At 35.2% G+C, this 11,065-nt stretch overlaps 1 protein-coding gene across 1 annotated transcript in view; it reads right to left on the bottom strand.

Moving 5' to 3' along the window:
• Positions 1 to 10,710, bottom strand: part of LOC105456484 (cyclin-G2) — a 14,618-nt gene extending 3,908 nt beyond the window's left edge. Inside the window, exons 1-4 of the mRNA XM_011700556.1 lie at positions 10,558 to 10,710; positions 2,827 to 3,109; positions 2,194 to 2,610; positions 1,047 to 1,301 (exon numbers count right to left, since the gene is read on the bottom strand). Coding sequence (XP_011698858.1) covers positions 1,047 to 1,301; positions 2,194 to 2,610; positions 2,827 to 2,991 — 837 coding nt within the window. The 5' untranslated portion in view covers positions 2,992 to 3,109; positions 10,558 to 10,710. The remainder of the gene's footprint in view (positions 1 to 1,046; positions 1,302 to 2,193; positions 2,611 to 2,826; positions 3,110 to 10,557) is intronic.
• Positions 10,711 to 11,065: the final 355 nt, after the last annotated feature.

Below are 11,065 nucleotides of genomic sequence, written 5' to 3'. Positions count from 1 at the left end.
GTGTGCTCTTCCGATCTTTTTACCAAAAAATTTATTTGGACACTTGAATTTATAATAAAGATAATGGTTTAAACGGATTTCATGTATTATTTATATTTTGCCAGAAAAAAATTCCTAAAAATTAGCTTGTTTTTTTATCTTGTCAGGATATACTAACTTGTTCTTTGTTTTAATACCCACTTCGAAATTGTCATATTTATTTAAAGGGTCTCACCTCCCCTGAGACCTTAAAATGATACCTAAGTTTGGGATTTTTTTGTGGGTAAATAGATAATTTTATTTAAAAGCTGTTTAGAGGACATTGTTGTACATATATAAGAAACTAAAAAATTTTTTATTTTTTTATGCACAAAATGGCAGCGCAATGACCTACTTGCTGAATCTATTTTTTCAAATCGGTGTACAGGATTCCAGGCACACGGTTTGCTCTTGAACAAAACACAAAGAATTTTCATTATCTACATATTAAAGACTGTAGAGGTACGTAGGGGTTTTCTAAAATATTGATTTTACTCGAAATGGCAGCTATTTTTACGAAAAGTTCGTATTTTTGTCAATACAAGACTTTCGTAAAATAGCTACCATTTTGAGAAAAATCAATATTTTAAAAAATCCCTACGTATCTTTCTAATCTTTAATATGTAGATAATAAAAATTCTTTATGTTTTGTTCAAGGCCAAACCGTGTGTCTAGAATTTTTTACACTAATAGAAAAAAGGGATTCCGCAAGTGTAGGCCAGTGCGCCGCCATTTTGGACATAAGAAAAATAAAAAAATATTTTTTTGGTTTCTTATATATGTACAATAAAGTCCTCTAAGCAGATTTCAAATAAAGTTATCCATTTACTCACAAAAAATTCCAAACTTAAGATATTTTAAAATCTCAAGGGTGGTGAGACCCCTTAAAAAATTTTTATCTTTTCACTCACAATCAGTCAACGAAAATATTGTTTTCACAGTACAATTTCTTTCGATATTTTATATATTACATGTTTTTATTCGGAATAAGTGATAAAACTTAAAACGCCAAGTAATGAAACACTTACATTGCATTTCTCTCGGAGCTCCACAGCAAACTGCAAGAGTTCATCTTTCAGCATCTGATAAGACGGCGTAATGATGGTTGCGTTGTGTAAGGATGGACCGTCGACAGACATGGTTGTGTCTGCATTCGTATTCAGTCGATTAACAGCGGTATCCAAATAAATGCAGAATAATACCAGAGCCACCTCGGATGGCCTGAGACTCGCGCAATTGCCATTGCAAGCCACCATTTCCAATCTGCGAATCAATTCGGATTCCTGAAACAGGGACATGCTCGTAAGCGCGGTTTGATCGTAAATTTTCAATGTTAATAAAAAAAATATTTATAAGATTAACATAAGGTGCAACGACTTAATAAATACTTTGACAAATACTTCGAATTCCGTCAGCGCTTTTTAATATGGGTTAGCGTAATATTTTTTTCTTTTTTTATTATCTTATAAATCAGGAGATAATAACAGAGTTGCCACAGAAAATGAATTTTAAAATTCCCTGACTTTTCCATGATTTCCAAACGACAGTGGAAAATTTTCCATAATCAGTATCAAATATAAAATTCTAAATTTTACCGTTTAGAAGATACATATTACAAGAAAAGTAATTTATATTATTTCAAGCAACATAAATTTAGAAGTTTAATAACGTAATATAATCTCAAATGCAAATTCAGGCCAACAAATTATTAATATCTTCGACATTGTTGCTTTGAAGTTATGTGTTAAATTACAAAAAAAATTCCTTTGGTATAACTGAATTTTTCGTTGCTCGGGGACCAGACAAAAACTCAGTGGTAAAAGCGGAAAGAGATTCCTGTAGACATTTCTTCAATATCGCTAAATATTCAGAATTTTCGGTTGCGATAACAGAGACAAATCTCGAACAAAACCGTAATTTTCGAAAATTTTTTCGATTTTCATACAAAATCATTTTATTGTTATTTTCTATTGTTTAATTCTGGAAAAGGATTTTCAGAAAAAGCAATACATACAAGAAATATGACGATACCGAACTATTCGTTAAGAGTTACAGAATCGGGGTGGATCCCTTTTAAGGAGCAAAATTCAAAATTCCAGGTTCTTTTATATCTTTCCCCAACTTTTCCCGGTTCGCCCAATTTTCCAGATCTGCGGCAACTCCGTGACAGCTCACCTTGACGATACTGGTATACACGTCGCCAAGATGCATTTCCTTCGCCACCGCGTGAAACATATTGTTGAACAGCCGTAGAAAAGTCAGGGTGGTAATAGGCTCAGTGCCGGGTGCCCATTCCAATTTATTTTGTATCACCCCCGACATACGTGTCAAGTCGTGGGCCGTGCAATTGCACTGTGAGATCGAGATTAGATGGCGGGGCTCGTCGGCCTGCATCTGCTGGACGGCGGCTGTGTAAAAGGCTGACACTCTGATGCAGGCCATGTACTTCTGCTTCGCCTTTATCTTAGTCAGGAAACGGTCCATCAGATTGACCGCGATGAAGAATACGTCCGAGGGCAGGTCGTACACCACTTTGAGCCATCTTAGTTCATGAGCGGATCTATCCCGAGCAACAATCGTTATCTCGTCGTCCTGGAACGTATGGAGAGATTTTTCTTCGATAATTAAGCAAGTGCTTATTACTAATCTGTATTACGTTGAATCTTGAAACACAAAGAGAATACATTAAAGTCTCATTGATATCAAAAGATGTGTTGAAATGGTGGTATAGCAAAGCTTATTAGAGCCAATAAGTTTTTGATTCAGTTTAGTTATAAAATTTCCACCGCGCAGAATAATTGTTCTCACCTCATCGTGAAACGGTGATGTTGGGTTGATGGGTAATTGATGGAGGTCCGGTTGAAATTTGACCTCCTGGACGAGGTCCAGGACCAGGTCCTCTTGCAATTTTTCGAGCGGGGGGGTGGCATCCGGTACAGGCAAGCCCGTGTCCATTCCTGCAGTGTGTGACATCGCAACAGCTAACTACAACAATCCGACTACGACGACCCGGCAGCCAGGTTTGGCTGGTGTAGTGTGGCTGATGGGAAGAACCACACGTCAAGAATGGCGCAGCTGGCCAGCCTTGTATCTGTAAACAGAGTAACGAGAGTTATAAACAGAGATAAACTTTGCGCGTTCCATACAAGTCATCATTAACGAGAAAAATAAAGGTGGAGTATCACAGAATTCACCAACTTTTAAGGATAAATAACTCGATTTAGATTCGATTTTTTCTTAACAAAAAAAAAAGTTTTATCCAAAGGAAAAGTTACTACAGAAAGATTGTTATTACTACATTTTATAATTGTAATACATTTTCGATTTTTATCGCATTTGACAGATAATACACGGACCAAAGAGCGACCCAAAAAATCGCCCGTTTTTTGGGCCCTCGATTTTGAGACTGTGTGCCAAATAATACCTTATAATGAGACATTATAATTATAGAGAAGTTTCAAGTTGAGGTGACAATTGTTATCAGATTCGGAGGGGGAGGGGGAGATGAAATCAAAGTTCGTTATGGAATTATCACAGATTTGCGAGGTTTGGTATTTTAAGGGGGTATTCTCGTTTAGAGATCCAAATTTTTATGCTATTTTTGCGAATTTTTTTAAAAAAAGGTATGAAGTTTTTTGGGACAGGGTTTTTTCCTACATATTTATACATATTTGAAGTATGTTTCAAAATATTTGTACTTAAAAATAACTATAAATAAGCGCTGTATACAATATATACTAAAGTGAAAAAAAAAATTTGCTCCCATGATATTTCGAAAACCAATTGATCAATCAAATAGAGCTTGTGCACACATCTTCAGCGTGGCTATAGTCCCTACTACAATCAAGTCAAAATATATTTTTAAAAATTTTTACAATTCTTTAATGGTGAAAAAAAATTGCAAAAATCGAAACTTAATTTTCAAAATAATGTCAGTTTTTAAAGTTTCAATATTTTTTTTCATTTTAGTATCTGCTGTAACCAAACTCATACTAATTAAGAATTACTTTGATTTTTTTGTTTTAAATGAGCAGAACAGCCGGAATTATGGGAGTCGTGAATCAATTTTTTTTTCATGACCTCAGTATATATTGTATACAGCGCTTATTTATAGTTATTTTTAAATAACAATATTGTGAGACATACTTCAAATATGTATAAATATGTAGGAAAAAACCCCGTCCCAACAAACTTTATATTTTCTTTTAAAAAAAATTTGCAAAAATAGCAAATTAAAATATAATAAAATATTAATAAATTAAAAATTTGGCTTCTAGACTAGAATACCCCTTTACGAAGGTTGATCAAGCCGATGAAGGTTGATCGCAGTTTTACGTAAATGACGCTCGTTTTGGATGTAAAAAAAATCGAGTTTTCGCGTAAAGAGACGTAATAAGTGATCCCCAGCTGTGATAACAATTGTCACCTCAACCTGAAACTTCTTTGTGACTAATATCTCATTATAAGATACTATTTGGCACACAGTTCAGTTCCAAAATCGAGAGCCGAAAAGAACAGGCGAAAAAACCACATTTTTGTTGGGTCACTCTTTGTTCTTTTTCGCTAAAAATTTGAATTTTCTATTGGAAATTAGTGCTAATGCGCCGCAGGATTTTTTTTTTCGTTGTCAAAACATTTCTTCAGCGATTTGCAATTGAAATTTGTCAACGTAGATCGCACGCACGACGATTTGACATTAACACAAACGTTCCCGAAGGCGTTCGCATGCCTTCAATGCTGAAATAATCGCGCGTTATACGCGAACGAACGCATGATTGTGCAAGGTCGACCGAATCTTTTTCTCTTTTAGCACGACTGCTCATGGACAATATAAACAAAGTGCTACGTGCTGCAGACTCTGTACGCGCGCGACCCGATTTAAAAGAGAGAGTCTCAAGGATGCACCATCCCGGTAAAGCACGTTTCTTGGATCCTCCCCCTCCTCTCTCTCTGTTTCTCTCTCTCTACCCCCTCTATTTTTCTTCGATCACCTTCGCAGTAAGGTGAGAGAGCGGAATGTATAATTGTATATCGGATATATGTATGAAGCAACAAAAGTGAGAAATAATAGACATTGTGACCAGATCAGGTGCGTCTTCGCGAAATATAAGTGACGCCTCGTAAATAGTCACTTCGGCTATAAAGTTATTAGCTTACGTATAAACACGCCACCTATCAAATCTGTCGTTACATTAAAAAATCGCAAAATGTCAATGTCAAGATCGCGAAAGATATACGAGAAATCCAACTTAATATGATTTATGATAGATATATGATGGTATATCCGAGTTGAAACCCAGTAAACGAAGAAATGGATTAAAATAGATTTGAAAAAAATTCATTTCAACGCGAATGCGTACTTTCTGAAAACCTGAATTCATTTCAATGCCCTTGCATTCATTTATAGCAATTGCATGAGCACATTTTTCTATATGCCATTCAATCCAAAGAAATTCAGCTTTAAAAAATAAATCGTGAATAGTTAATTCAAAATTCTAGATAGGAAATGCAGTTTTATTCAATCTAATTAAATTCAAAAAAGTTTTTCCATGAAAAATGGATCATAAATGATATTCAATTAAAAATTGTGACTAAAAAATGCATTGTTGCAATCCAACTAAATTAAAAAAATATATTAATATCATATTATATTCGTAATATAAAAAAAATAGAAATGCATTCATTTTCACGGAGGCCAATTCATTTTAATCCATAAATTAAATAATTTTAATCCTTTCCCGTTTACTGGAAAAGTTATGCTTACGTAAACACGCCACCCAGCAAATCTCCCAGCAAGTCGTTACATTATAAAAAATCACAAAATGTCAATGTCAAGATCGCGAAAGATATACGAGAAATTCGACGTAATATGATTTACGATAGATATATGATGGTATCTCCGAGTTGAAAGTTAAAGGCGAGTCATTTCCAAATTAAAAGCGAAATCAACATCGTCAATCGGTAATTTGTCACGGTCTGACGTCACGGTAACGATAAGCGGCATCCTCCGTCGAAGGAAGAGAGTTATAATACGTATATCTTGGTCGAAATTTTGCGTCGTCTTTCGAACCGATGGACCATGATCCACGCACGATGACGCATCAACTCTCGCGATCGCAAATTGACGGAAAAAAAATAATGAGACGGTTATTTTTTTCGACGCACTCGCGAGAGATAAGAATTTAAATGCACGATTAAAAGTGCAAGTAAACAAGCGCGAAAACGTTCAAAACAAACTTGAGATATATTGCAAGCTACCTGCCCAATATCACGATGCTCTTACATGACTTACGATGCCTGATTAAGGAGGTTCCAGCGCTACTCTTTAGAGTCAATAAATAGTTTATTCTTAAAATTGTGTAAAACAATTAAAATAATAATATTAAAACATTATCAACAATATTTATTTCGCTAATGTCATTGTACATAATCATTATTAATTTTATATGTCAGTAAATATTTTTAAAATGGCAAAATAAAAGTTATAAGGCTTTTATTTGATTTAAGTATCAATAGCAGAAATATGAGTATATTTATTTACTGTTATATTTTAAAAATGATCAATAAAATATAATAAATTAAAAATGTATAAATTAACATTTTTTATTATTTGTCGTATTTTTATTATTGCATATCAAATATATATCGTTTGATGTTGCCACTATACATATATATCTACCTTAACTATTTGACAAATATTCTTGTTTTTCGTCATCAAAAAATATATAAAATTTCTCTCAAATTAATACAGTCAATTCAGATAAAACTTTACCAAAATAAACTTAAATGTTTATTTTCTAAGTATAACATTTTGAAATTTCTGTCTTATATGCAAATATTTTAAATTAAGAGAAAATATATGTACAAAATAAGATTATGTGTATATTTGTCATGTAAAATACTATATAATTATATTTAATTAGAATTAAATATCTTCTAAACGGTACGGTAAAAGTCAATAAAATTTTTTCTGAATATTATGAATATATTTAACTTTCGTATCATGTATGTATTATGGACTGTCTTATATTTCATCAAACGTTAGAACCTCCTTAAAACACACACACACACGACACACGCACACGCACACGCACACACACACACACACACACACGCACGCACGCACACACACGCACGCACGCACGCACGCACAAGCTAAAAATTTTATTAGTTGAATTAATTTCTAAGTAAATTAATTGGAGTCTGATTGCTTAACGGTTTATAGACTACCTGTTGGCTCCACACGCGGTGGAGGTTCCCTCCGAAAAGATCTCTCTGTCCCGAACAAATACAAATCATTCGTAAAATATGTGATAGCTTGGGGATTCGGCTAAAAGAGGGGGGGAGAAAGAAAGACAGTGAATGCGCAATGTTTTAAGGGGTTTTCATATACACCTAGAGGTAAACAAAAATCGATTTTTTTTTTAATACATATTTTTAAAGTATGATGTCTTAAGGATGTTTTTGTAAAGTTCGAATTCGATCCGACGAAAGATGAAACATCAGTTACACGAAATTATAGTCGAGTAGGTTCAAGCGCGTGTCAAACATGATCTGTTGCGTCATGTCTGCGACCGGATCGTAAAACGATTTTTTAGAAGCATCCACTTCAGCAGAGGGTTTGCTTTATGGCCCTGGAGTAGATGATTCAAATGTAAGTAAAATTTTTAATAGTTTTGTAGTGTAATCTGAATGTAAAACTTTAAACGAATTTTTCTCGAAACGTGATTTTCAAAACGCGTGACCACTATATCTCGAAAATGGTTTGGCCGATTAATTTGCAATTTTACACGCTTTTTCTAGACATTAAAAACTACTTCCCTACGTAGGATTTTTTTTTGAAAAAAAAATTTTTGGCTGCGAAAAAAAACGATGCTTCGTTTTTTTTCGCAGCCAAAAAACGAACAAGATTTAAAGTGATAAATCGCTACGTTGACTTTGGCCAGCTGCCATATTGTTCAAATGCAATATTTTGAAAAACGGCTACGTAGAGAAGTAGATCTATGTTTTAACTTTATATAACTCGTTGCATTTTGTTTTCAAATGAGTCTTGTAAGAGCAGCAGTGGTCACCGCAAAAGCCGTTTTCAAAACGCGACTAAGAAAAAACTTAAATAGCGAAGCCATTTTTTAAATCATTTTTTAATCAAATATATATATTTAAAAAGAAAAAAATATGGTCTTTTCAATGAAACAAACCCGACTTCTCTATTTCTTTTCGTTTCTTTTTCCGTAAAAAATTCGCAAAGTTAGACTTTGTTTTGACGTGTCTATAGGTGTATATGCCCCCTTAAGCCGTAGTCATACTAGCGATTGAGGTTGAGATTGGATGGAAATTTGACCAATCAGAAAAAAAATAACTAATATCAAATTTAATAAATTTTGCTTAGATTAGTCAAATCCCAATCCAATCTCCGCTAGTGTGATTACGGCTTTAAAGCTCGAATAGTGTCTTTCTCGGGCCGCTGCGAGACGACCGTTTAGAATATTCCAGAGCTTTGACGCGGAATGACGAAAGAAAGGTGCCGTGTTACGTAGATGTAAAGCAGCTCTGTAAATTCTTTTTTTCTCTCAATACAGAACGAACGTGCGTAATGCCTATTTTTCCCCCTATTTTTTATTTTAAATATGCCGTCTCTGATGGATTAAAAAATAATTACAACATTTAAATTTTTGCCAAATATTCTCGGAGCAATTTTACTTCCATCGATGCGCAACGAGTTACTGTATTACTATGATTTACCTAGAATTCACCGAAATAATCGGGACAAAGTATTTTTGCGTCGTACGAGGTTAAAGGTTACGTCATCGTTTTGTACCGCCAGAGTTCAACGCACCCGCGGCCCGACGTAAATGTTTATCGATTTTTTGGATGTTACATGTGTTAGAGGATGTAAATCCCACGCCACTGGCCGAATATTTTGGCAGCAAATAAAAATACAAATCATACAAAGTAAATTGTAGATACAAATAAAAACAGAATATAATTAAATTATGAAAGTTACGAAAATTACATGCAAAATATACGAAGTACAGTAATATTTAATAAAAAAACGTAACTAATCTATTTAATTGAGCCTTATTTTGGCAGCGAATAGAAATACGAATTACACACAGAGTAAATTATATATAGATACAATTAAAAACAGAATATAATTAAATTATGAAAGTTACGAAAATTACATGCAAAATATACGAAGTACAGTAATATTTAATAAAGAAACGAAACTAATCTATTTAATTGAGCCTTTGGCAGCAAATAGAAATACGAATTACACATAGAGTAAATTATAGATACAAATAAAAACAGGATATAATTAAATTATGAATGTTACGAAAATTACACACAAAATAATACGAAGTACAGTAATATTTAATAAAGAAACACGATTCACGTAACTAATATATTAAATTTAGTCCGAATCGAAGGATCTTAATCCTTTAATCGCCAATTTCGATGTAACGCTGTGCGGCAATCTTATCTGATATTCTCGAAACATTCGAAACAGTTACAATTAATAATTATAATCAGCGCGATCAACTATATTTTTTGGAATTGTTACAAGTCCCCTTCACATAATATAAATTAATTAATAAACAAGCAGTCCAATATGTAACACGATTTCTTTATTAATTAATTTATATTATGTGGAGAGAACTCTCGTATAGCAATCCCAAAAAAATATAGTTCATATTGATTATAATTATATTGAAGTAATCAGATAACATAAATCAAGGATAAAATAACCCGATCCCCGTTCGTCCGTAGGAAAACAACTCGGGAGAACAAAGGGTCAAGTTCGCTCGGTTCACAGACGTACTGGAAATTTCACCTCCCCGTTACATCAGATTGCGTGTCTGAGATTCTCAGAGAGATACTCTAAATCACTCTAATGTTTGTTTCGAGATCGCGGGATTTCGTTGTCACGCCGACTCCTCGAGTCGTTTAGGAATTAGGGGGATAAAAGTAACGACAATGCTCGTAACAAAGTCGTAACAAAGTTCATACGTAGTTGAGTACAATGACCCGCGCGCAGCTCACTTTCCTCGTTCAAATCGGAAGGTCAATCGATAAATAATCGTAAACGGTGTAAAGGAACTCCGTCCAAAACGATATCTCTCGAGTTTCTCCGATATGAACATCGTTAACTTCCATCGACAAGTACGATCTGCATTTATTGGAGGAACGTTCTCTCCACTTGACGTCGCGCGACATAAACGAATAATCGACGCACGAGAAGACGCTTGGAAACGACTTTATTCAAATCGGGAATTGCTCGGAGTTGGAAAATCTCTATCCCTCCGACCGAGGATGATTTGCCGCCCTGCAAATCCACGCGCGGTCGGATCTATTCGCGTGATTTAGGCGCGAGAGGGAAGTAGAAAGGGAGAACGAATCGCCTGCAGGTCACAACCTATACCGAATCGAGTCGAGGGAACTAATTTTCTTTTTTTTTTTCCACCCGTTATTCGTCGTCTCGACGAATTATAAGCCGTAAATGGAAATGCGCGGGCTAAGACAGTAGTGGCGAATGCTCACCCGGATGCGTCCGAAACGCCTCTACGTCAGCGAGTCACCCAATTTTGGCCCGCGTTTTGCTCCGGTCCAGGAGGATAAATAGGAAACAGAACCCAAAGGTACTACGCCGACTGGCGACGGTTGATCCGCGCACGACAATAGAGACGGCCACCCTCCTTCACCCCCTCCCGCAAGTTCCTCCTCTTTAATGCGTCGCCGATTCAGCTGATCATCGCGCGCCAATCAGCGCGGTGCTAAAAATCTATAGTGCACGTGACGTAGACTATAGATTTTCAGTGCTGGCAGTGAATTTTGGAACACAGCCGTTGGCAAACGGCGAGCGAGGTTGGCAGCACTGAAAATTACCATGTTTTCACCTAGCCTGACCAGAGAGGATCCTGAGAGCGGCCATGCCCGCGATTTAGCTGGGACTAGAGTCCTAGATTATCAGAGAAGCGCGACCGGTGTTACGAGTCCTGATTGGACACGCAAATGGCCAATCATAAGATTGATTTATCGCTATTATAAA

Source organism: Wasmannia auropunctata, unplaced genomic scaffold (genome assembly GCF_000956235.1).
Source record: "Wasmannia auropunctata unplaced genomic scaffold, wasmannia.A_1.0 LD335652.1, whole genome shotgun sequence".
In the NCBI taxonomy this organism is placed as follows: domain Eukaryota; kingdom Metazoa; phylum Arthropoda; class Insecta; order Hymenoptera; family Formicidae; genus Wasmannia; species Wasmannia auropunctata.
Note: the sequence above shows the minus strand (reverse complement) of the source record. Positions and strands in the feature narration are given on the sequence as shown.